The sequence below is a fragment of the Silurus meridionalis genome, chromosome 7 (assembly GCF_014805685.1).
Source record: "Silurus meridionalis isolate SWU-2019-XX chromosome 7, ASM1480568v1, whole genome shotgun sequence".
Lineage (NCBI taxonomy): Eukaryota > Metazoa > Chordata > Actinopteri > Siluriformes > Siluridae > Silurus > Silurus meridionalis.
The window spans coordinates 9027245-9054704 of record NC_060890.1 but is presented as its reverse complement, the minus strand read 5'-3'; the positions used below and the strand labels follow the sequence as shown (position 1 = coordinate 9054704).

Here is a 27460-nt window from a genome sequence, read left to right as displayed (position 1 = left end):
GTCCCTTCAAACCAGAAGTTTATTATAATAAGGTGAGGCTTAGTATATACATTGCTGTTTATTGGCTGATTTTCTTATTACATGAATCCCTGAAGTTCTGAACATAATGTTTTAATGTAAATGTTGTGGAGGAACAACAATCAGAAAAAGCATACACAATAGCAAATGGCATCAAATAATGTTTTTGTCAACATGAATACTTTACAAGTAGTAAGAGGTTGCGTTATAAAAAATAAAATGTAAAAAAAAAAGGATTCTTCTGCTTCTATAACCTTATTTGAGTTATATACCCCACCTGGGTGTGTTTTCTAAATTGAGACATCCTAAACCTCCTTCCCCCTGCAGTCTCACTAATCTCCATGCTTTAAATAGGTCTAATACAAGGATTTAATTGCATGTAGCCTAATTCAAGACAGATCTGATTTCGAAAATCAGGACAGAATACTAAACGTGAGTTTATCCTGTGCCACTTCAACACCTTTAAGGCATTGTCATGATAGGAAGGTAAACCTGTTTATGAATGAATAAATGAATGAATAGGTACGTACATTTGAGTTAACCCAAAAGAACTAGCATAAATAAAAATTTCCCTTAAATAAGCTTCACATTAATAAAAAAAATATTAAAAATCCTCCGAAGCACACAACTGATTAATTCAAAACTCAATGTATCAAACAGTGAAAATATTATTTGAAATAAAAAAATAATCTGATACAAAGATATAAAATGGGGAAGTAAAACAAACAAAAAGATCTTAATGAAAGCAGTAGTCAAGATGTGCAAGAAGCTCTCTGTGTTGACTTGTAGGGTATGAGGTCCTGCAGTTGGGACACTCCAGAAAGCTCTCATCCAATGTGTTGGAGCTTTTTAATGGAGACGTGGGGTTCAGGATGCGGTCCTGAATGGTCATCTTATCCAAATCCAGCCTTGTGTATGAGCTTGGCTCAGAGAACCGAGTTTCTCGCTGTCTCTAAAATAAATAAAAATTTGGATAGATTAAATTAGAACTTTGATTCATTTGTAAAGCAAATTTTACACAAAAAAAAAAGGATAGTGGATATAAATGTACACAAAGAAACAACTAAAAAGTTAAGGATCAAGTGTCTTGCTCAAAAGACTAACACTGACTTTATTTCTGCCTGATTCATAACAACTGCTACATTCTGATTAAAATAGCAGATTAACTATTCATCTAATAATTCATTGCTATTCAGCTATGATGTCCTAATCAATCATTTGCATTGAAAAACTTACGGTCGACTCCAAGCGTGTGATTTGATCTCTAGCCTTGCGAAGCTCTTTAAGCACTTTGTGGAGCTGGTGCTGTAGACTTTGATGGTCTAGTTTCTCATTCTCAAAGTCTCTAGAGGACAAATTAATCTGCCAGATAAATTAGGAAATGTTTTAAAGAGATCATTCCAACATCTTTCTGGTATTATGAGGTTCATTAAATTTTATACCTGTTGCTCTAAAACAGCAATTCTTTTCTGATCTTCATGCTGAGTCAGTAGAGATTTCTGAAGAAGGTTCACCTTTCAAAAAAGAAAACATCACACTTGTAAGTGAGACAGGGACAAAAAAAAAAAAGGTGTACAGCATGGACTGAAAAATGCTAGAATCCAATGATTGTTTTTCAAACCATTTTAATTTAATAAAATAAATTCTGACTATATTTACAACCAAAAACTGTATTTAGTGCAAATAAAAAAAAAATTGCCAACATGAACATTACTGTACTTCCCATGCTGCCCTGCCTAGCATACCTGCAGTAGCAGCTCGGCCGCTCTCTTCCTTTCCTCCTCAAGCCTAACATCAGCAGCATCTAGCTCACACTGCAGTCTGGCTACTCGCTCCATATTTAGCTTCCGTTCCTCTGCCACAGTCTGTCGGCTGCTTCTCCGCTCCTCTTGTAGCTCCTCCTGGACTCGCACCACCTCACGGCTCTTCTCTTCATACCTGGCCTTGAGCTCTTCAAGCTCGGCCTGTAAGCGGTTCGCTCTTTTGCGTTCCTCCACCCTCTCCCTTTGGCTGTCTTGTAGCTGCTTCTCCTGCTGCACTGACGCAGATGATGGACCTGGACCACAGTTTAAAACATGAACATAAGAGAAACATGAAGCACCCATTAACCTCAAAAGAAAGGCTTGCGGGTGCTAATGCGATGAACATGCAAGATAATTATGATTAACATGTTCTTGTTTGTGTATGGCTAACTATTGTGTTTAGATATAGTATGGAATTTTAACATAAAACAAATACAGGTCAAGTCTAAATGCTTAATTATACCACATTCCCCATAAGTCCTAGTCCTGTCCACTATATCAATTCCATTGATGTAGATACATGCAAAAAGATACATTTGTCTAATGTTAGCGCAAGTAAATGTCTTTGTTGTACTCTCTGTACTAGCTGAATTGATCTGAAGTTTACATGCTAAATGATCTTTGTGGACCATGTATATATGACAACAGTAGAAAAACAAAAGTAAGTTGAGATGTCAGCTAGAATAATTTATTAACTGACAATGCATTTACAGAGAACATGGTCACTGCTCACATGACAGAAAAAGAGCAGATGTAGCAGTGGATGTTTAAAAGCATCTGTGAATGTAGAGTTTTTTTTGTTCTGTAAAAGAGGTGGATACACATCATTTCTTTCTAAAGTATATTTGGTGTGGCCCTACCTTCTGAATTGCCCTCTTTGTGCTGTTGTTGGAGTGTTTGCTTGGCTTGGTTTAACTGCTGCTCAAGCTCTGCAACTCTGGCCAGAATCCCTTGAACAAAGGCCTCTCGTTGTTGATCATAAAGAAGCCACTGCTGATTTTTTTCCAGAGCCTTGCATTGGGGGAATAAAAAATAAGTCAGCAGGTAATGCATTTGCCTTTAAAAGTCTCATGGCATTTTTATTAATCTAGTAAATCTATTGATTCTTGTTCATGGACACAAATTTCCCTATCGTTTCGTGTTACTCAGCACGACTGGCTTAATCTGACTCCGTTTGCATAACAACGGAGACTGAGGATCATGGGTAATGCCGACAGAAATGCCAAATGTGTTTATTTTTCCCGTTTTTTCCGGAGAATAGGCAGAATATATTGGGTTAGAGTTATACTGTAATATCTCCTTAATTAACCGGGAGAATATATTTACTGCATTTTGGAATTAACCAGTGATGGTTGTTTATTGTAGCGAGTAGCTTACAGAATATAAAGCAATTAAAACAAGGATCAAATCTCCTGATTAAGTGTTGAGTAATAGTGCTTAAAGGTTAAAAAAAAAAACAGTACATTGTATGTGGTACCAAGTATGCAGAAAGAAAAATGTGGTGGACCCACTGAAAATACTCCTTATTGAAATACATTACATGGAAAGTTGTGCTCAGTGTCAAGATAAAAGAAGGAAATTTGTGTCCATGAACACGAGTCAATAGATTCAATTTAATGACTTTATCACGAAATGCTGTGAGACTGGGCTCAAAAGTTATGCTGAAATCAGAGGATTGTGCTTTTGTCGACTCACATCTCGTAGTTGCTCCTGGATCATGGCAGACTCACCTGAAGGAACCTAATGAATACATTACTCATGTAAATCTTCAACTGATGCATAAAAAAAAATACAAACCACATATTAAAACATTTTATTTACAATGCTGTTGTATGCTCAAATCTGATCTACAGTTTTAAAATGTTCTAGCAAATTTTAGTTGCCACCATGAAAATTCATTCCTCTCCTAAAAACCTACTCAGTCAGAATTATTCAATATCCAGTGGGCTAACCTCTGGAAAAAGGTGAAAGGTTTATGATACAAGGCCTGCTGGCCTCCAATAAGGGTTTAACCATATTAGTTAAGATTTGGATCTGTTCCATTCATTCACTTTCTAGCACTATGAGGTACATTTTTTACTTTCTTATTTCGCTGAATTGTATTTATTCAGTCACACTTAAGCGCTCTTATGCAAAGTATTCACCTGAGCATTTAACTCTGCCCTGGGACACTATCACAGAAGTGAAATTGCTGAGCTACCCCACATATTTAAATCAGATCATACCATCTGGTGATTTGTATTGCATATAGCTGAGTAAAAGCTATACAATTATTAATACAGTTTAGAAACTTTGCTTGTGTACACTGACAAACAGGAACCAAGAAGGTCATGTGAGGCGTTGAAAATTTGTGAGCATTTCTGAAAACACACTACCATCTAGTGGAGGGAAGCTCTACAAAAACCTGAAAGAATGTGAGCAGCTGCTATTAGGCAAGAAAATTTGGCATTTGGTAAATCGGTAAATCAACCCCCAGGCCGCGGACCCGCACCGGTCTGTGGGTCAATTGGTACCGCCCACACAGAAAGAATACATAACTTACATTATTTCCGTTTTATTTACAATCTGATTCTGAACAATGTTTCATTTTGGATTATTACAGCTGTCTATGACTCACTCTTGATGCATGTCATGATGCTTAGCTCGGTCACATGTCTTACCTACATCTGCTACCTTCTTAAAGGGGCTGCTCCGGCTGCTAACACATAATACATTACCGCTAAATTAAAACCCAAAGCTAGCAAAATTGTCTGACATTAAACTGGTCTGTGAAAATATTGTCCGATATTAATCCGGTCTGTGGCTCAAAAAAGGTTGGGTACCACTGATCTAGACATCACACCAAAAACTTTTTTTAGGGGACCAATAATCAGGATCATTTGAATCTGTGCAGACTGAGCAATACTTATTTCTTTTCAATAAGCCTACAAAACATTTTTGATAGAGTAACCTTGCCATACAATTTTTGTACAACAACATATGAATTATGGGAAACCTATAAAGTCCATGTATACTGTGAAATCTAGAACTGTTCCACAAATGCATCTTCCATAAAATCTGCATATAATTGGCTACCAACAATACCCACACAGAGTCCTTATTTGGTGTAGGTGAAATTTACAAATTTAGTCTTCTTGTCCTCTGTAAGCTGAATTTGCAGGTCAAGCAGGAAAAAGTGTGAGTCCCAAGGCATGGGAGCATTTTATATTAAACACAACAAAGACTGTAACTTGCAAGTTATGCAAAGCGGAGTTTATGTGGCATGGAAGTACCACAATGCTGCACGAGCACATGAAATGAAAACACAGGAATGAAGGTGGAACATCAGCAAGGTAAGCAAAATCTGTATAATCTTCATCATGTGAAAATGGTGTAGTTTAATAAAGTGCTATTGTGTAAAGTGTTTGTTTGTAACTTCAGGACAGTCGCACTGGATCTGTTCTGTCAGGACTCGCGAGCATCAGGCTGCGCAATCAGTTTGCTCGTGACATTGTGATGGATTCAATTAAAACGGTGTGAACAAACACTACAGCAGTAAACTTCTGACTTCAAATGTGATGTACTGTGGCTTTACAACGTTCAAATGCTTGTTTCAAATGTTTGTATAGTTAATTTATGCATATACAGTGAAGAAAATAAGTATTTGAACACCCTGCTATTTTGCAAGTTCTCCCATTTAGAAATCATGGAGGGGTCTGAAATTGTCATTGTAGGTGCATGTCCACTGTGAGAGACATAATCTAAAAAAAAAAAAAAAAAATCCAGAAAATCACAGTGTATGATTTTAAAACTATTTATTTGTATGATACAGCTGCAAATAAGTATTTGAACACCTGTCTATCAGCTAGAATTCTGACCCTCAAAGACCTGTTAGTCTGACTTTAAAATGTCCACCTCCACTACATTTATTATCCTAAATTAGATGCACCTGTTTGAGGTCGTTAGCTGCATAAAGACACCTGTCCACCCCATACAATCAGTAAGAATCCAACTACTAACATGGCCAAGACCAAAGAGCTGTCCAAAGGCACTAGAGACAAAATTGTACACCTCCACAAGGCTGGAAAGGGCTACGGGAAATTGCCAAGCAGCTTGGTGAAAAAGGTCCACTGTTGGAGCAATCATTAGAAAATGGAAGAAGCTAAACATGACTGTCAATCTCCCTCGGACTGGGGCTCCATGCAAGATCTCACCGTGGGGTCTCAATGATCCTAAGGAAGGTGAGAAATCAGCCCAGAACTACACGGGAGGAGCTGGTCAATGACCTGAAAAGAGCTGGGACCACCGCTTCCAAGGTTACTGTTGGTAATACACTAAGACGTCATGGTTTGAAATCATGCATGGCACGGAAGGTTCCCCTGCTTAAACCAGCACATGTCCAGGCACGCCTTAAGTTTGCCAATGACCATTTGGATGATCCAGAGGAGTCATGGGAGAAAGTCATGTGGTCAGATGAGACCAAAATAGAACTTTTGGGTCATAATTCCACTAAACGTGTTTGGAGGAAGAAGAATGATGAGTACCATCCCAAGAACACCATCCCTACTGTGAAGCATGGGGTGGTAGCATCATGCTTTGGGGTGTTTTTCTGCACATGGGACAGGGCGACTGCACTGTATTAAGGAGAGGATGACCGGGGCCATGTATTGCAAGATTTTGGGGAACAACCTCCTTCCCTCAGTTAGAGCATTGAAGATGGGTCGAGGCTGGGTCTTCCAACATGACAATGACCAAGCACACAGCCAGGATAACCAAGGAGTGGCTCTGTAAGAAGCATATCAAGGTTCTGGCATGGCCTAGCCAGTCTCCAGACCTAAACCCAATAGAGAATCTTTGGAGGGAGCTCAAACTCTGTGTTTCTCAGCGACAGGCCAGAAACCTGACTGATCTAGAGAAAATCTGTGTGAAGGAGTGGGCCAAAATCCCTCCTGCAGTGTGTGCAAACCTGGTGAAAAACTACAGGAAACGTTTGACCTCTGTAATTTCAAACAAAGGCTACTGTACCAAATATTAACATTGACTTTCTCAGGTGTTCAAATACTTATTTGCAGCTGTATCATACAAATAAATAGTTAAAAAATCATATATTGTGATTTCTGGATTTTTTTTTTAGATTATGTCTCTCACAGTGGACATGCACCTACGATGACAATTTCAGACCCCTCCAGGATTTCTAAATGGGAGAACTTGCAAAATAGCAGGGTGTTCAAATACTTATTTTCCTCACTGTATCATTAAATTATTATATACAAAATGTAAGTAATTATATATTCAAGATGCTTGTATCTTCACAACTGAACAAAATGTCTGTCTATTCTTTAAACAAAAATTCTCAAAACAATGTTGTATTATATTTTATATTGATTTTGGTACTTTATATTGAGTATGGTTGTCAACTTTCTATCTGCAATTATCATTAAAACAATACAAATGTTGATGTACACAAATTGCTCTATTTTACTCAAATGATTAAACTTAATATGTGGCATTAGCATTTTTTAAGTACATTTTATACATACATACCCTGAATTGAGTTGTGTTATATAGGTATAATAGGCAAAACATCTACATGGAAAAAAAATTATTTGTAGTCTCTATCAAAAGCATATCCCTGAAAGATAAAAACATGTTTGAGAGGAATTTATACAGATAAGTAGCACTGCAACTAACGATTATTTTGATAATCAAATCATCAGATATGTATATACACACACATACATACATATACATACACATACATACACACATTATCAAAATAATCGTTAGTTGCAGCCCTTCTTCTTCTTCTTTTTTTTTCTTTTTGCTTCTCCCATTAGGGGTCTGTATAAATTCCTCTAAAACATGGTTTTATCTTTCGAGGATATGCTTTTGATAGAGACTACAAAGCACCTTCTGTTAATTAGGAAAATGTTTTAAATAAAACTACATATAAATCAAATATATAATTATTATAAAATATCTTAATGCTAGTTCAGTAATTTATCTGTGATGCAATACATTACATATTTTGTTACACGCTACAGATAAAGTATAATTTCTTTAATCAGAAGCATATGTGGCGAGACAGAAAGTCACTCACCTGCATGTCAGCACTACGTTTTTCGAGTGCTTGGCACTTCTCAGTGAACGCCACCAATTTGTTTTTTAGGTCCTCAGTCTCCTGCGATACGCTCTGTAAGAGTTTCTCTCTCTGTTCTGCCTCGTGCCTTTTCTGATCCAGCTGGTTCTGCAGCGAGGCAACAAGCTCTCCACCTTCAGCCCGCAGCTGTTGCCTCATAATGTCGATCTCCTGTTCTTTAGCCAGCAGCTGCTTTGTGTTCCTTTCCCTCAGTGTCTCCAATGACAAAATCCTCTAACACACACAGACACAAAAAAAAGATTCAGGTGTGTTTGGAAAAAAAAAAAGTATGGCTGATTAAGTTAGTGCATCATTCACAGTCTGATTATTGAAAAGAGACTCACCTCCAAAAGCTTGTCTTTATCTGCATCTGGACGTGCAGGAGGATGCCTTAGCTTTCGCTTTGAAAGTTCATCTACAGTCTTCTTCAAATGGGCGTTTTCCTTCTTCAGGTTTTCAAGTTCAGCTTCTAAAGCCTTTGAGCCACTGCTTTTAAATCCTAGTTTATTTGCAAAAGTTTCCTTGGCTCCTTTAGATGCCATTTCTGAATCGTTCCCTGAAAAACAAAAAGTTTTAAATAAGACAGATAAAGATATAAACAAGATTGGATAAAGAGATAGAATTTATTTTATAAATATACAGAAAAAATAATAGCTGCAATCTAGATTATAGGGAAATGGCTACATTTATTAATCCCAGATGATTGACGGATAGACAGTATAAATGACGTTTTATAGCAACATATGAGTCAGAAGTATAAGTGTTTATACATTCATTAAAAGTATTACTAAGTGTTTTTACAATGTTATGACATTTAAAGTTGAAAGGTAACCTTTTTATTATGTAATTTTCTATCAGACCACCCTACTAGAGAGTAATAGGTTAAGTATATGTTATAGCTCGATAACATAGCTCTCTAACTCACTAGCTTCACTGCTAAAGCTAATAATTTACCCGAACTCAATTTAAAATACCAACAAATAAAAAATATACATATCACTTACGACTGTGGGCTTTATTTCAGGATTTGTAGCTAATTACAGCATAACATCGCTCACTAACACAAACGGTCTCTCGCTGTCACACTTCCGTGTTGAGAACAAATTTTTAAACGCGCCGCGTCCTGCGTCACTTCCGTATATTTAAATTTCAGGTGTGTTCGAGTGAAGTTGTTTTTTTTCCTTTCCATATTCCACCAAACTCCGCCTCCTCTCCCAAACAGGACCTTACACCACTTATTTTCTTTTCAGTCCGATGTCAAGTACTTTCAATACCAGTATTTGTTTATATTAATATTAATACCGATACAAATACCAGTACTTCTAAAAGCCATGGTTACTAATATGTAATAAACTACAGCGAATTGGACATCTAATTGAATTACTAATTCATGTATATTAATATATTTTCATGTTTTTTATACAGTTTATACTTTTTATTTATTTACCTTTTTTGTTTGTTTGTTTTATTTGTAGCCTTTATTCAATTCCTTTTTATGCTTAAATGCTGTTTTTTTAAAACAGTTGTAAAAAAGCATTTTACTGCATGTCGTACTCTGTATGTATGTCATAAAATGTGATAATTGATAATTGATCTATTTATTATTTAGATCTAGAGATAGATAGATAGATAGATAGATAGATAGATAGATAGATAGATAGATAGATAGATAGATAGATGATAGATAGATAGATAGATAGATAGATAGATAGATAGATAGATAGATAGATAGATAGATAGATAGATAGATAGAACTTTGTCATTACATAATGAAGGTCCACATCAACAAAATATAATAACTGTTGCCACTGTACTGTTATTGTGCCTTTGGTGATAAAGTTTTCCTGGATGGTATTGCGTAGATATATGTGCTACTGAACTGAGATCCTTAGATGCATTATTGTTTTTATTTCACAATAAGTTCTGTTTGTGCATGTGCATAAAATATGCAATGTTTTGAACAGTCTACAATTGTAGCAAAAGCATGTGTTGTAATTTAGCATAGGTTCAGCAAGGGCAAGTGTAGAAACGTTTTTCAATAAAGTAAAAGTATACATAGAACTGCACAGTAAGCCATAACAACAATATTATAATATTATAATAATTATAACAATAATAACTGTAATAGTAGCTGCTGTTGTCAACATATTTAAAGTATTGTTTCTACAAGGAATTAAACAAAATAAGGTGGAGTTAATAGGGTCAAGTTAAAAAGATAAACAACAAGGACAACAATTTGGAATACTGAAAAGCAGAAAGTCAGTTTATGACTGTCATGGAAACTTCTGGTAGAGAAGCTTTTATTTTCTGTATCTGCATAATGAGTAGCATAATGTTGGTGTATATCAATTTCAGGATTTTAGCAGTAAGTCTTTTTAATTGGAACATAGTCTGAGGACGTTATGCAACTTGTACATTATGCAACCAAAAACTTAATTAATTTATGGTTTCCTTTCTTTTTCAGTTGCCATCCAGAAATGGCAAAGAAAAATTTTATCCATTATTATGTACACTAATAATGAGAATATATAAAGCAAGGGTGTAGATTGTTCTGACATATAAAAAAAAGAATTGACAAGAAAATCACCTTACATTTTTTATGCTTTTTATACATTTATGCTTTCATGGTACCTCTAAATATTTCCCCCACCTATGCCACTCATCTATATTTAAAAATTGGTGCAGGATAAAAATGTACTGTTGCTGTCTGCATTAAAACTTTTTCCTCTCTCCAGGTTTTTGTGTTCTGTCCCTTTTTTTTAATGCTTCATTGGTAATGACAGGCAGCCTCACCTCCTCCCTTCTGCACCTACCTCGCCCACACTCTCGTGTGTATTCCTACTCTCATGTAAAATCTCCGGAGAGGCTTTTCTCTTCATCCCGATGTGAAGCCTGCTGTGTTTGTTATGAATGTTTTTTAGGTCTTTACTATTTCATTCCCTCTAAAACATATGAAGTCATAAAGACTCACACATGCAAACTGACACTCTCCTCTGCTGCCACAACTTCATGTCACTAATATTATTATATAAACCAACACTTTTTCATCCTCTTGGCAAGTTCTACATGTCAATGTTAAATTTGTGAACCTACACATCTTAACAAAATCTGACAGCATTCCCAGCAACCAAAAAAATCGATCAGGCAGTCTCAGCATAAGAGAAAAAAGCAAACAAGAAAGAGAAAGACAGCTTCTTACGCTTAATAACGGATATACACAGCAGTTTATTTATCTTTCCCTTCAGAAATACACTTTTAGGACTTACAAAAAAAGGCCATGCAAATATAAGTGCCATGCTTGTTTTATGCAATGCAAAAAAAGAAACAGTTCTACCACACAGACTTCTTAAGCCAGACAGTTACTGCAAGTTAAACAATCAGAAGTGTGGGAAAAATACAGCCAGGTCATCAACTTTGTGACTACTCATACTGTTATTTTCATCAAACTCATACATTTTAGTCAAATTATCTGTTTATCTGCATTGTCTACTTACAATATTATAACAAAAAATACCACAGTACAGATATGGTTTAAAAAAGACAATCAAATCTCTGATATTAACTGCATCAGGAATTCAACAGTTCCACTGCAGGTAAAGAAAGGGATAAATAATTATTAGCAATGCAATATATAATGTGAAACATGAGGTTTCATTGTTAGTCCACAAGTTTAATATTCAAGGTTACACAGTGCTTATATGTAAATCCTACAATACCTTTTAATACAAAAAAATCACAGCATATAAAGTCTATATACAATGGGTGCTTAACCTGTACGAGACATTGTGTCCTATGAAACCATCCAAAATTTTCTTCAAACACTTGCATACAAACAGGCTACATATGAAGTTTTTTTTGTAAGAAATAAAAATAAAAAGTGGAATTTGTGTAACTGCATTATTGCATTTTTAAGGGCCATATTTATGACACTGATGTTTTAAATGATTACAATGATCACTGATAATCAGGTAAAAGCTAAGAAGATACAACACAAAACATATGATAACTTGACAACATACAGTAACATACTGTGTGATTGTACAGTCATTACTACAATTTGTGAACAATGTGTATAAAATTAAATAAGTTAAATTAAATAAGTTAATAAAAAAATAAAATATATTTTTCACCATGTAAAACAACCTATAAACATTTTCTATGACATAAACTTTGTATTAATAAATGAGCTGCCTTCTTTCTGCTTGTACTCCAGCAATGACTCTTCAATGACTAATCAATGATTTTTTTACATTTAAACGTTCAGTTCAGGTTTCATTATCTGCCAATGTGGCCGTATCGTTTTACACTCTAAAAGTGCAATGTGTATTCTCCTCCTCTTCACATGACAAGGGAAAGTCTCAGGACCTATGGTGCATTTTTCTCACGCAGATTCTCATAAATGTTTTGCATGAAGTGCATTTCTCACAGATGATCTTAAACGTGCATCTTGACCAGGCCATTTTTTTCATAATATAGATTGTGTGCGGGTAAGAGCTTCATCATTTTCAACACAAGCACCAAGTGCTTTAAGTTATTTGGCTTTAAAGGTCCAATGCAAACACTGATTCAAATATTCATGCATTTCTTCTTTATTTCTAGTGAAGGGGTTTCAGGTAGAATAAAGACTGCAATTAGTTTTATTGTGTTAGAGAGGAACAAGGTGTAAGCTTATGTATTAACCACCTAGCTAAACTGTAATCAAGGGAATAAATAGATAGAAGCATTGTCTTCTGGTCAGTAGTCTGATGTGAAGCTGAATTTGAGAGGAAAAATCTCAGCTCAGGATTTCACATTAACTGCAAAACACAATAAAAAAAAACAGTTTAGAGGATCAATCCTGCTGAATACCACTGCATAAAGAAAGCATTAAAAGGTTCTAAATATTTAAATATTTATCTGTAAATGTATGTTATAACTAAATCACTTAAAAAATGAAAACAATGCCATTAGGGAAAAGCACTTACATAAATCAATATGAAGCCAAACAGTAAATACAAATAGCCTCTCAAAAATTATTCAGATTTCTACTTTAATATTTATGAATGCGTTTTTTTATATATCACAATATAATGCAATAAAGTTGCAATAAAGTTTTTTTGCAGGCAAACAGTCCTAAAGATACCACACAAACTGCTGCATATTATTGTAAGAAACAAATGTCACTTACTTGATAAATTGACAGCACATGCCACAATGATGACAACCCCACCCACAATTGACACAATGGAAAGTAGCTTAGCTACCCGACCCAGACGTATGGCTCCATCAATATTTCCCTGTTCCAAGCTGTTGCGGGACTAGAGATAGAAAAAAGAAGTCACAGAGTTTGTCGATTACTCGTTCTGGCAAACACAAATAACAAGTAAGGCAACAACTAATAATACTGATGTCAGATCTTTATATATTCATTGGGCATAAAAATACGGATCTGCTTATGTTAATTTCTGGATTTTTATTTTATTTATCTCATGATAAAAAGCAGCAAACAAAAAAATCTCAAAATGTTCAGCTTCCCATCAAAGTTAATTCTCAATTCTGCTCACCATGACAGAGTAGACAAATCCCACGATGTTAATTGGCCAAACAGGGCAGAAGCAGGCGATAATAGCCAGAATGAGGTAATCTTTGGGTTTGGAGCGATCCAGTGGTGTGTTGGTTGCCAAGCTGGAGTGGCGGGAGATTGAAGGCCGTGGGGAAAATGCTGTGTAAGCAATAGAGCTTGATCTGCTACCTTTTCTCGTGCGTCCAAAATGAGGAGGGTGCGCATGAGGCATGGAATGGTGACGGCGAGGTGGAGAGGAAAGTCTAGGAACTCCTGTTTTTGCTTCAGGAGGAGAGGAGTACACTCCATGACCTGCTGACAAAGATGGAGGTTTCAATAAAGATTACAGATTAAATGTAATTTCTTGAAAAATCATTTCTTCCTCATTTTATGAATGGTGCTATGGTTTAGCTGATCTCAATCGACAGATTAAACAAATAATAAATCGAGACATATTTTTTGATCTATTCAAATATACAGGGAAAATAGTTTATCAGTAGCCACAGCTAGCCATTAAAAGGCAGAACTGGAAGCAGTCTGGGTTGATTTAAATGACCCCTTTCCCATGTGACAGTGACAGACGTCTGCACTGGCAGTCCTTGATCATTAAACAAAACTACACAAACAAAACCTTTAATTAATTAGTGCTTTTATAACATTAGGATCTCCCTTGCTAATCATGACAAGACAATCTTACAGCCATTTTTAATTAGAATGCATGAATTTAATTACATTAAGTGTATACACTCAAGGTAGAAAAAAATATATCTTGCTTTTCCTCAAAATGACCTTATAAACTACGTCTTACTGGCCTTCTCAATAATGAAAATGCTTAACTCAGCAGCCTGTCAACCTACCACAAACCATGTAAATAGACAGTGGTTCTTTACAATAGATTGTTACTTGGAATGAATGCTGAACTATTTATAGGATGCTACATTGATTTAACAGTTAACCACTGGTTCTATCAGCCTTGACATAAAGTGCTCCCTGAGTAAATCACTGTTGCTTTCAGGTATAAAAAAAATGCTTTTGTGGTCAGTCTGGCATGATAATTTATTGCTCATCTATTATATACAATCATTTGCAATGAAAATATGCCTTTTATATAATATTTATCTTTTTCACCAATTTACTGAGAATTTTAGCTTATAGTGGTGGCAAGTATTTAAAGATAATTCCAAAATTACATCCTGGGTTCATCAAACTGCCAATGAAACAAGGTTAATGTGAAAAAAGAAAAACAAAAAAAACATTTCATACACCCCAGACCTAACAATAAAGATCAAACTACTACCATTTGCAGTCTTCGGTTTGATGACTACAACGACCTCTCCAGACTCATGTACCTCTCCCTGGGTTTGCTGGTGCAAAGAGAGGGGTTGCAGGCAGGGGAATGAGTCAGACTTGTGGGCAGAGAAGGCTTTCTCCGTTGGCTGAATTGTAACAGGGCCTGGAGTCTGGCTGCCTGATGGTTCTCTATCTTGGGGTCCAAGCAATGAGTCGGTCAGTGCTTGGTGGTTGTCCATTTTTATGGAAAAAGATGTCAGAATGTCCAAATCGAAGATCGGTGAGGTTTAAACAGGGATAAGATAACCACCTGAAACATGGAACATAACTATATAAGCTTTTTTCTTTCATCAGCACTGATCTGGTCAGAAATGTGAAATGAGTTGCATCATTACATTCTTGGGCTCTGGGTTATTAGGGGAAGAACAACTGGCAAAAAAAACCAACAAAAAAAAACACTTCCTTCTTTTTCATTTTCACATCAAAATCCTCCTTTTAATTTTTTTTTTTAGATGATATCAGTTAATGAATTATTTTTCTGTTTATTTTATAGTTCACTGCTTGAAACAGATTCAGATTGATTAAAGCTACACATCAAAATTAGCAGTAGAATACATGCAATAGAGCACATGCTGACTGGATCGAATAAAGACATTTATTTATGAGGACCTGAGAACATTAGGGCAAAAGGAACAAAGCCACAGGGATGGAGAGACCCATTTCCAAGCAAAATGAGAAGCAGATAGAGCACACAAAAAACACTTTGAAATATTAGGGAAAATAATTAGGTTCTTAAATCAGTAACACCACAGGTAGGTTTCACCTTAGCAGCCTGCAAAACAAGACAAAGAGTCCCCTCCCCCCATTACACACACACATACGCACACACACCATCCCCAAAATTCATTTACATTATCCATATGTATTTGATCCTAATGCTGTTATTAATTGCAATAAGGGATACATACCTCATTCACATTCTCCGATTGAAGCCCCTCTTGGATTCTCCTGTGTGCGTTTGTTTCTAATTGATATTCCTTAAATATGCGTTAAAACAAAGAAATCACACGTGGTCGTATTTCTCCGACTAGCATATTTTTTCCCCATAGGATCTGAAATTGAGACATGCACTAAGGCAGCATCCATCCCATAGTCAACTAACAGAATGGGAGAAATAGGGGGCGGGAGGGGAAGACACCAGGGCTACGTCCCATTTCACAGACTCCCTTACTAAGCAGGCTGACAAAGCAGTGCTCCATCACAGCATGCGCACTATTTATGCAGCACAGGAGTGTGCGGTTTGAGACTTGGCCACAAGAGTTGTTTATTTACTGTAGTGAATGATATGGAAGGGCATCTGGTTGATGCCCATGTCACGTGGTTTGCAAAAATACAGCGTGTTGTGCTGTGAAGAAAGGGGTCTCTTTGTCCTGTTTGTAATCAATATCCAAATAAAAACTATGCACAAGTTTGCAGTATTCACAATGCCAGTATACGATTTCCCTTTCTCGCCTTGATACTTTGTGTATACATACTGTGCAACACACTGTTTAATTCACTTAAATTTCTTTTTATTTGTGTAACGCTTTTAACAATGGACATTTTCCCACTGCAGCTTTACAGGTCCCAGAATACATCCTAATTTTGTTCAGTGATCTCGCGCCATGATTTGTTTTCTTATTTATTTTTTTCACCTCATCATAAATGCATATCCATACAGACATCTAAGTGATTTGAGCTAAGTAACAAAATGTATTTTCACTGCAGAAAAAAACAAAGTATTGTAAGACCAACACCGCCTCTCATGGTGTTTTCCTAAACCCTAGTCCCAAATTGCATGCAAGATCAGTGCGGCAAGGAGCTTGACAACAGACAAGCAAGCACATGCCTATTTAAAAGTAGTTGTAATTTTACGCCCCCCTATGGACACATAGTAAACGTGCAGTATGACACGTTCGTCTTTTAATCGCAAACATTCCTGAGCAAAAAAAAAAATTGCAAACATTAATCTGTTAATGGTCTTAACAAACATTGACATTTCAAAACACAGATTACATCTTTCCACTCATACATCCACTGCATGTTATGACGACTGGAGGAGGAGGGGTGTGTGTGTGTGGGGTGCCATACAATTCTATGCTCTATAATCTTCAATGGGGTTAAGAGGTGTTAACAGCCATAGCAAGTAATTCATTCGTCTGTTTATTGAGCCCTTCTGTTCTACAGAATAAGGTGGGTTTATCATGGAAGAAGCCACACAAATCAGGATATATATTACACAACAGATTGAAGGTGATTAATAAGTAGTGCTTTGCATCAGGTTTGCATTGACTCCAGTGGATCGAACATACACAATATCAAGTAATTACAATATTAAATACTCCTTTGATGCATTATTACTTACAGTAGCTTTTTGCAATGCTTTGCTGAATTGTATCAAATAAGTCTACATGCTACTTTTTAAATGCTGAATGACAATTTAAAGTAAGTTTTTCAGGCTATAGGCTTTAGCTAGACAGCAAATTACAAACAGTCATGCCTTAAACAGGTGCAAACAAATGTCATGTTAATAAAACAAACAATTTAAAAAAAATAAAGCAGACAAGGGTAGAGTGGCTGTTCAGCAGCTTTTATTAAAGCAGCATCTTTATCGCTGGATAAAATCAAACCATAAATGTACAGTTAAATACAAACCCTAAATGCAACATAAAATGTACAAAAATACATGAAAAAAAAAAAAAAAAAGAAAGAAAGTTCTTCAGAAATTCAGTCTGCTTCCCTTTCTCTCACCCACATACACAATCACTTTCCCATCGAACTTAGAATATTGGCCTGTGAAGGAGAAACATAAAATAATGTAATAGAAACAAAGCAATCTTTTAGTTTGCTGTGGTGTATGATCACTATAACAATGTTTAGTCTTACCTTTATAAAAGACAAAAAGCGTTTATCTGTAATGCCTTCGATTTTCTTTAAATCTTCCACCTAATGAAAGAACAACATTTTCTTAAACAATAATAAAACATGAATTAAAAAACCTGTGTTAACTCTTAGCTTTTTATCTCTAACCTGTGTAAAATTCCCATTGATTTCCCTCCAGCCAAGGATAAGTTTGGCCTTCTTGTCACCTATAAGTTGCAGACTCTTCAGCTCTTTGTGTGAGCCAGAGTTGAGTGTCTGGAGAATCTTTTTCTTTGACTGGTCTAACAATGACGAGTCCAACCTTGACTCCCAGTTTGCTTCTTCCTTGCAGGTTGACTCCAGACTGCTGTTCTCCTTGCCCTCTGAGATCTGGACAGTGAAAAGAATAAAGAAATTTGAAGAAAATTCTTAATACGTACACAGACATAATAAAATAAGACACCTGCCATTTTAAGAGAGAGAAAGAGATATTCGTATTAAACAAGTTATTGATAATAGTCTGATCCTTTCAGTATTAAGAGTGTGTCAAATTTTGCAATGGCAACTATAACTTCAACAAATTGCCTATGGGATCAATAAAGTATTCTGATTCTAAAAAACAGTAACTGAAGGAACATTTGCAAAAATCTGGTTCACTCTGAATTGTGCCCATTCCAGGATGGACAAGAACAGAAGACTGACTAGTTTGTATTCATCACTGCACCTATTGAAAAGGTCATTGCACAAAAATAAAGAAAGAAAAAATATTCAAGTGTCAAAAACCCCGAACATTTTGACTTTTACAACAAATGACCCATAGCTAAGCATCCAGATCAATAGAAGTGACTTGCTGCAACCCTCCTGTGAAATCTTCAAGGTGGTGGACAGAAAACAATTAACACACAAATGCTAGTTGGTCTGCATTTGGTCAAACATTAGCATTAGATGGAGAAAGCATGGTTTCAAACCAGAAGCCATGTGTATTTTTCCACTCAGCAGGGGTGGGGGTGCCAGAGTTGGAATTAAAGCAAACAAAACAGCGAGACCACACTCAAACAAGATATGAACAGCTAAGTTTTTTTTTTTTTTTTTTTTTTTTTAAATCATAGTCGAAAAAAAAAAAAAAAACCCAAAAAATGCTGACCTCTGTCTTGTGTTTTTTCTTCTTGTGAATAATTTGTGATGTTTTACAGACCACAGCACACTCCTGCAGAGGTTGCATTTGGGACACTAGGCATACAAAGGACAAATATGAATAAACAAAGGACAGAGTTTCACAATAGCGCCACAAACAAAAATCAATTTATGCAGATTATCTGTTTTAAAAGTTTAATAAATAAATATTAAAGTATAGGTCTACCGTCGGACAAATTACATAATTCTACCATGTTATATTTATATTTACAGTTTTAGTGCATACATAATTATGACTGTGTGTGTGTGTGTGTGTGTGTGTGTGTGTGTGTGTGTGTGTGTGTGTGTATCTTACCCTGTAATGGGGTGACAATTGCCTGTTGTTTCCTGGGTTTTGCTGAAACTGACTGTTTTCGCTGGAGAGGGGGCAGATCTGTTTTAAAGAGTGATAAGCTGCTAGCTGTGTCCTCACTGTCATCTTTCACTCCACTCTGACCTCCGGTTAGTTTGTTCAACATCTCTGCCTTCTCCTCCAGCTCTTTTTGTTTCTCCTTTAACATCTTTAAAAAAATAAAATAAAAAAATAAATAATAATAAAAAAATTCAGAGGGGACAATTTTAAGTAATACTACGTCTAAGCAATATCAATCTGACTTTGTCATAAAGGAATATTTATTAATCAGCAACCTGTATCTCCTTGCGAGACTGGGCAACTGTTTTGAGCAACTTGAGTCTCTCCCTCTCTGGGGTGCCCATCATCAATTTCTCCAGAGCCATAAGTCTATCCAAAACAGAGGAATCCACTGGGCTGAAAAACAAGATTACAAGAGGGAAATGTTATTCTAACTGGAAGTAGTATTACATTATTATACCTTATTATTAATTGGAATATTAATCCCTTAACCCTCAACTATCCTTGGCCAAGTTGTATAAATGAAAACCACAAGCTTTCCACCCTGGATAAGACCATCAGACAAATGGCATAAACATAAATGTAATAATAAAAAGCAACAATAAGCTTCAAGATTTTCTTCCCCACCACAAAGCAGAAATCACTTTGATTGCAGATTAATACATAGTTGATCAGAGGCAAGCAGACCACACATTTTGCATGCTTGTTTATAGCAAATATCACCAAATGACACTGATGTGCCCAGACTCACAATTATTGTAATTGCGTCTTTACTGTTTGTTCTCTGTAATTAACGAATAATGCTATATCATGCCAACTATTAATATAACTTTTGCCAACTGCTTCATATACAGAAATGAATCTATATTCTGTGATAACCACATAAAAATATGTCTATCCCCATAATGAGCCAAAAGGTATGAAGAACCTCTGGTTTTTCGCAATGGGGATATTTGTTTTAAGCACTAGCTACCAAATCATGGCCTACCAGACAAGGCCAGGACCTGTTAAAGTGCTATCTTTACAATTGGGCTCGACAATCTGCTACAACATTGGCCACAAACAGGACTGCATTGATCATGGTTTGCATAAAAAAAAAAAACTACTTGAATAATAGCACATCTGTGTTTAATCTGGTTTACACTTAACCAGGCCTTCCAGAAAAGCAGAAAGAATATACTTGTCCAAATAAACAAGGTTTGATGTACCCTAATAGGTTAAATATAGTTGTACTCAGTTTTTAAATTTAGTATTTACATAATATTTCCATTTTAGTGCTAATGGCCTGCAATGTGCTGTTTTATTTCACCCTTAAAACCCATAAGGATCTACACATTACCTATTAGGGTGCGTGAGTGGGGTGATGATTGCTCTACATTCTTGCCTTCCTTTATCTTCTTATTCTGGTGTTCCCCAGATCCCCCAGCATCTTGCTCCTCTCTTGATCTCTTACCTACAGACAAAATAAAATAAAGTCCACACATTATACAATATATAAACATTACACATATATAAAACACAAATGTATATTATATATTAATATCTGACATTTGAAAAAGCTCACCATTCATTGGGGCCAACACTGTCTCTCTGACAAATGGCCTATTTATGATTTGCTTGGATTTGGCAGCAAAGTTAAGAGCAGTGAATGTATCGAAATAGTACGTATATTCAGGGGCAATGTTTGTGATCATGACTGAATGAGCTGAACCACCTAGCGAATCCTGTAAAAGCCGAGTGAGCTTGCTATCCCGGTAGGGTACACGCCCCCCAGTCCCTGTGTTTAGACAGTCCACAACTTTGCTGAGGGTGAAAAGAGACAAGTTGATGGCACCGCTTTCCTTTAAGCGAATACCCTGGTTTCCCGTACGTCTGTTGTCCTCAGAGCCAGCAAGGTCGACAAGATATAGCTTCCCTGTCTGCTGTCGGTGAGGAGGAACACGCTGGCATTTCACTACCTGAGGTAAAAAAACAACAAGTTTTAATCTGTAATCTTCATACTGGTCACTGCTCCAGAGGGTTAACAAAACTAAATGGTTTTTAAAACAGAAACTGCTAATCATTAAATAATACAGTGGAACCCGGTTATCTCGCCCTCGGTTACCTCGACAACCCTATTAAGTCGACGTTTTTGAAGTGGAACCGCCAAATTCTCGCTTTTTCTAAGCATTTTTTATTGGTTATGCCGAACCCTAATATCTCGAGCACAAGGGGGGAAAAATTTGCCATTTAACGTCGGTTATCTCGGTGCAGCCGCAGAAGAACTCTCGGAAGTGGCGGAAAAATCAAGGCTTACAGATGCTACAGGTGTTGTATTGTATACTGGTGAATCTCTGCTGTTAGTTAGTGCACATATGCCTTTTGTTGTTAAATGTTATGTGATGAACGGGAGGCGAAAGCCGCGCTTGGCGGCGCGGAGCGTGGTATGAGCAAAAGCATAGAATGAACACCCCGGCAGGATCGGGGGGGGGGGGAATCCGCGAGAGTGCCGGTGGGAAGGCACGTACCGGGATACACATGAGCGATAACAACGACCACCGTGAAACAACATATACCAACAATAACGGACAGTGAGAGTGTGGAAGTTTAAATAGGAGCTGGTGATGATGCTAAACGAGCACCATATGTGCGCGATTGAAGCCTGGAGCTTCAGAGCAAGCGACCGAGAAAGCACCTGACACGCTGAAGGGGGCCGAAGGGGGCGTGGCAGGTGGATTCCTGACAGATAAACATGTACTGTATGTATTTTTATAGCATGCCTTCATTAAACAAATCGCGGCAACGCTGTTGTGTAAAAAACCCCTTCAAAAACACGTGCATGCGCATTCTCATTTATTAACGCACATCGTGTACATAAAGAAATGTCAAGCACGTTAATATATTGCCGCCAATTTCATTTTCGTTTATCTCGATCATCGGTTACCTCGATGCTTTTTGGCGACCCCCTAGGACATCGACATAACCGGGTTCCACTGTACTATATTTCATTTATAACTAAAAATGTAAAAAGTAGAACAGTGAGATTAAAATTTTTTTTTGACTAAATATATAAACCATTACAGTTTTGAGTAACAAAGCTATTTGCCATTTGATATTTCAGTGCAAAATTGTTATACCATTTATGTAGATTTTCTGATCACTATACTTCGACAATCTTGAACAAGGAAAGAAGGATATAGCAAGAAATGCTTAATTAACAGACAAGTATGTAAAAACATCCTGTATTTTTCCACCCAATTTTTCCCCAGCAGGCACACTAATAGCCAGTGGGTTTTTGTTTCGTAGGGAAAAAATTGATTTCAGCACCAGCTACCAAATCATGGTCTACCACACAGAGACCACAACCTGTTAAGATGCTTTAAGCAAAATCAGCAGGCAGCTACAGAAGTCTGATGGTACCTTCATGAGTAGGATTGCATGACTGCGGCTGGAGCGCTGGTTTAGTTTGGTGGAGGCTGTGGTGCGGTTCAGACTGGCTGGCACAAAGTGGGTGTGAAAATCGGAGAAAGACGAGAGAGGAGTGTGAGTCAAGCCTGGAATGATTATATTTTTATCCTTGTCTTCACGGATTGGCAGATCCTGGGATTTAGGGGACAAAAGGTCCAAAACCTGCAACCGCAAGAGACCTCAGCAGTTAAAACGATTATAAAAACAATAATATTTAGATATGATATGGTTATCTGTAGGTACATGCTGTATTAGGAGGGCAGGGTAACAATATTTTCACAGGATCAATGCACCATCTATCCAACTGGATTCCAGGTAGCTGTAAATCAAACAGAAATATAGGCACCATTACCTTTTCATTGTAGATTTCTAGATAGGACATCCCTACAGAGAATTCCCATTCATTCTGTTCTTTCACTTGTGCGCGCACCAGTTGGAAAACCTCACGAACAGCTCTGGGGATCACACCTGGCTGTTCCTGACTGCCCAGCATTGTGTGTGTCTTTCCTATATTGTAATATTGAACAGGCAAACATTAGTTTATAATAACTTAGCTTATGATTATTTTATTTTTTTTACCAATGTTGTCCATCTTGACCTCTAACAAATAATTTCACATATATATGAAAACATGGCTTACAAAGATAATACAAAAAGTTCACTTATTTTTGGTGGTGGTGGGGGTGTGTGTGTAAATGTACTGACTTTATAGAAGTTTAAACATTTTGTTCAATCTTTGAATAGACAAGCATTTGGCAGACACCTTTATGCTGAAACGGATACATACAGAAATGTGTACATTTATACTAATGAACAGTTGAGGTTTGTTTTTGTTTGTTTATTAAGCCTTAATTTTATGTTAGCTAGCAGTTAAGGTTTAAAGACGGTTACAAATTCAGCAGTGGCCGGTGACTGGGATTTCAACTCAACCTTGAGACCACTAATTCCCTTGAATGAGCGCTAACAAATTATAGCCTATTGCATATCTAACAGAATATCTTATTAATCCCCAACCTAAACATCTAAAGGGGTTAACCCTAACCTTAGCCAAATATATTCTTAAACAGAAATCAATATTATAATTTTTTCACCATTATGATGACATAATGATAACGAACACAGGAGCAACATATTTACATTTTCAGCATTTAGCAGACACCTTTGTCCAGAGCACATAACATTTACACAAACAAATAGTTGAGGTGTGTCACAGATGGGTTGAGGACCTTTTATTGGCGCTGGGATTTTGCTTCTGATCAGAAGCATAACCAATTAGCCTAACCTAAAATTACTTTGAGCTAAAATTGTAGTGTAAAATATTTAAATAATAAATATGCATCATACCAGCTCCAGTAGGTCCATATGCAAAGACACTTGCATTTTGGCCATTAAGAATGTGGGGTATAATTGGCTTTACAGAAGACAAGAAGACTTCCTGTTGAGTGGTCTGCTCTCCATGGAACACATCAAACCTAAAAAAAAAAAAATAGAAAAGCATAACAAAATAAGAACCACAGAACTCTCCAAGAGTTGAGACAGAGAATGCTTAAATGCCAGAAATCCAGCAAAAACAGATTATATGTGTTTTCTCCCCTGCTTTCACCAGAAGGCACAGTAAGAACCAGCAGGTTAAATACAGGGAGGAATTTTGATCTCAGCACCAGCTACCAAATCAGGGCCTACCACACAGAGACCAAGACCTGTTAAGATGCTTCAAGTGACAATGACCAAGAGGAAGGTGTGGGAAAGAGAGATAAATAAAATGAAATATAAAGCTCGACTAACTGATATTGCAGAGTCTCGGTCGCATTTCTCCAGTTTACAATTTCTAGAGTTTGAGGTCCAAGTCCACGGACGCAGGGGCCTTCGCTTTTCTCGTCTTGCTTGTCCATGTAGGGCCGAAGCCGCACCGCTACTCGAACCCTGGCGGTCCGTTTGGGTCCAGCGGCATCATTCACGGCAGCACGCTGTGCCATTTCTTACACAAAAAAAAAAAAAAAGAGAGAGAGAAAATTATAGTAGATATTTTATCATTTATGTATACAATGTAGAAGTTGGCATTTACAACAGCTAGTTAGTTAGCTAACTTATTGTAACGTTACACACCATTGTTACAAGACAGTGTTCTGTATATAAACATACATGTATATATAGAGATCTTTAAAAAAAATGTACGCAGCATCGTTTACACTTCCCGGAACAATCATGTCCAATATCAAACCTTTCAGCTAAATTGATATCATAAAAGCAAGGGTTTTTTTTTTAGTATGCTAAGCTAAGCTAGCAAACGTAGCCCGTTTTCCCCACGCGTTTCACGGTACAACACCGAGGTTTAAGGCAATTTCATTCAAACTTACCTTTTATCCAGGACAACTGCGTCTCCAAACTGCAAACGGTCTTAAATGAAACCAGTGAAACTTATTTTATGCATTTATCAGACGAAACGATTTAACCTCCGTAAACTTAATAAGAGGCCGCTATCGCGCGCGCGTCCCCGAACAACAGTTATTTTCAAATCTCGAGAGCCCGCCTACTTCCTGTAAAACGGACCAATAAGCTACCGACTAACATGCACGCTTACTTCCGCCATTCATGTAATGTGGTTAATATGGATCCATCTGCAAAGAAATAGCGCCAGCTGAAGTATTAGAAAAGCATTGTAATTTTTTCTGCGTCATCATCATTATCATTATTATTATTATTATTATTATTATTATGTAGCTTCTACTTCACTGATTAAAGTGCCATGCCATGCTTTGTCTTCCTCCCCCAAATCATTTTGACTAAAGTCTTCAAAGATACCATTTTCCCCTGACGGACTGGCAAATCTGTCCATGGTCAAAACATACACTAGTGGATTTGTGCTGCGTTGTGTGCGTTGATAATAAAAAGAGACTTCACACAATGATGCAATTATCATGTGATTTACTTTCAACTTCAGGGTTTATTTACTGAAACGTAAATAAATCCAGGCGCAAAAAAGATAGGGCGCCTGGAAATCACGTCAGCTCTATCTTCGCACTTACGCTCGACATAACTTAACCTAACACAAATTAAAAAAATTAAAACCTGTACATTAATACCTTTAGTTAATCAGAATTTCAATAATTTAGTGACAACTTTACACTTGCCACATATATACTAGGAGACCCAAACCTGTTCCTGTGCACAAAGCAACCTCCATGAAGATATGGTTTACATATAAAAAGAGCTGCAACAACTAATCGATCAAATCGATAATGAAATTTGCTGTAAACGAATATCGTTACCGATTAGTTGGGCTGCATAAGTTACGGGTTAGCTTGACGCTAAGGTAACACAGCTGTTTGCGAAATGGTGAAGAGTAGAGGTCAAATGGCAGGAAAAAATGTGCGTCCCAAGTCACGGATGAAGGCGAAACTTCAGCACAAACTGTATATCTTCATCATTTGAAAATGGTATAGTTTTATGAAGTGCTATTGTGTAAATTGTTTGTTTGCTAACTTTGGGACAAACGCACTAGATCTGACTCACAAGCTTCAAGTTGACCTCGCTCGCAACACAGTGATGGATTCAATTAAAACGCTGCGAACAAACACTAAATCTTAAAGCAGCAAATAACAGCAGCAGTAAATTATAAAATTTTTATTCACTGTTGTGGTTTTTAGGAAATGATTTTGCATTTGTACACCAATGAATATTTTTTCATTTTTTAATCAAGCTTGTTAGCTTTCTGAGTTTTTCCTTTCCATTCTCTTTTTATAGCATTTGTCTACAACAGTTAACTTATATGTTTTTAAACGTGATGTACTGTGGCTTTACAATGTACAAATGCTTTTTTTTCAATGTTTGTATATTTAATTTATGCATATATCATTTAATTAGTATACAAAATGTATTATATGCTAGATGCCTATATCCTCACAACTCAACAAAATGTCTATGTATTTTTTGTAAGTATGGTTGTTAACTTGCAATTATCATTAAAAACAACACAAATTTACACAGATTACACCTTGCATACTCAAATGTAGCAGCCACTATAAGCTTTAAAATGTCCAAATTAAATCTAGGTAAACTAAATATCTGGCTTTTGCATTTTTTATGTACACTTTTATACATAAATATCCTGAATTAGAGTTCTATATTGTTATAATAAGCAAAACAGCTTATTTAAAAAATATATTTTTATCTGATTAGTTTATTAATCAAAGAGTGAATGTCAGAATAATCAATTATCATAATTATTAGTAGCAGCCCTACAAAAAAAATCTCTGACCCCAACCTTACTATACACCTTTGGGATGAACTGAAACGCTGAAAACTTACATCAGCACAGAACAATAATCACCCTCTAAAATCTTGTAAGATCTTACACCTCCATTACAGTTATAGTTAGGATGAACAGCATTTGTTCATTGTTTAGATTAGCAGACTTTTAAAATAGAAAAAAAAAAAACATTTTTAACAACAAACCATATTAGACATTACATAAATAAATAGTGGAGCACTTCAAAAACACATTTTACTGCACAAGTGAATTTATGTGAATGAATGAACAAATGAATGTATTTATTTACTTACAAGTCTCTTTGATGAAAAAAAAGAAATAAACTACAAAAGAAAATTTTATCTGCATACATAAAAAGATACAAATAAAATATTTTGCAACAATATGAAAATGGTTTAGGAGAAAATACTATCCTTTTTATGCACCACTCTCCCTATGACTCAAGATGAGCTTCTTTAAAGTATCACCTGTGCATTCAGAAGACACTGCCATGAAAGGGTTTCCTAGCAACCGTGTGATTCAAACA

The 27460-nt window shown here is 36.4% G+C and overlaps 3 protein-coding genes across 4 annotated transcripts; all 3 read right to left on the bottom strand.

Annotated features, from left to right (window-relative positions):
- Position 1: 1 nt before the first annotated feature.
- cep55l (centrosomal protein 55 like) lies at positions 2-9076 on the bottom strand. Its single transcript, XM_046854648.1, has 9 exons — positions 8943-9076; positions 8283-8494; positions 7900-8172; positions 3516-3560; positions 2681-2831; positions 1764-2074; positions 1461-1532; positions 1255-1380; positions 2-970 (listed from the first exon to the last, which is right to left on the bottom strand). Exons 2-9 carry the CDS (start codon positions 8478-8480, stop codon positions 755-757), a joined length of 1392 nt encoding a protein of 463 aa, XP_046710604.1. The 5' UTR covers positions 8481-8494; positions 8943-9076; the 3' UTR covers positions 2-754.
- A 3427-nt stretch (positions 9077-12503) lies between these two features.
- Positions 12504-15984, bottom strand: prrt2 (proline-rich transmembrane protein 2). 2 transcript variants are annotated; one of them, XM_046854167.1, is made up of 5 exons: positions 15739-15984; positions 14778-15080; positions 13482-13795; positions 13106-13235; positions 12504-12734 (listed from the first exon to the last, which is right to left on the bottom strand). In XM_046854167.1, exons 2-5 carry the CDS (start codon positions 15007-15009, stop codon positions 12718-12720), a joined length of 693 nt encoding a protein of 230 aa, XP_046710123.1. In that variant the 5' UTR covers positions 15010-15080; positions 15739-15984; the 3' UTR covers positions 12504-12717. The 2 variants fall into 2 exon arrangements, with proteins under 2 accessions (XP_046710123.1, XP_046710124.1); XM_046854168.1 differs by having other exon boundaries at positions 13482-13792; positions 15739-15981.
- Positions 15985-17383: 1399 nt separating this feature from the next.
- On the bottom strand, positions 17384-25207 carry kif22 (kinesin family member 22). The gene is given in 14 exon segments (XM_046854861.1): positions 17384-17602; positions 17696-17755; positions 17840-18061; positions 18816-18901; positions 19161-19365; positions 19493-19613; positions 20557-20581; positions 20584-20670; positions 20782-21175; positions 22617-22826; positions 23017-23171; positions 24009-24136; positions 24450-24642; positions 25022-25207. Coding segments are annotated over 13 exon segments (1914 nt in total). The 5' UTR covers positions 24641-24642; positions 25022-25207; the 3' UTR covers positions 17384-17572.
- Between the last annotated feature and the right edge of the window lie 2253 nt (positions 25208-27460).

Coding starts and splice junctions, on each gene's coding strand:
- prrt2 (XM_046854167.1), bottom strand. CDS start 15,009: ATGGACAACCACCAAGCACTGACCGACTCATTGCTTGGACCCCAAGAT. Junction 13,796..14,777: donor CAAACCGAAGACTGCAAATG/GTAGTAGTTTGA, acceptor CATCTTTGTCAG/CAGGTCATGGAGTGTACTCC. Junction 13,236..13,481: donor GATTTGTCTACTCTGTCATG/GTGAGCAGAATT, acceptor TTCTATCTCTAG/TCCCGCAACAGCTTGGAACA.
- cep55l (XM_046854648.1), bottom strand. CDS start 8,480: ATGGCATCTAAAGGAGCCAAGGAAACTTTTGCAAATAAACTAGGATTT. Junction 2,832..3,515: donor TCCAGGAGCAACTACGAGAT/GTGAGTCGACAA, acceptor CCCCAATGCAAG/GCTCTGGAAAAAAATCAGCA. Junction 1,381..1,460: donor TTGCTGTTTTAGAGCAACAG/GTATAAAATTTA, acceptor TTTATCTGGCAG/ATTAATTTGTCCTCTAGAGA.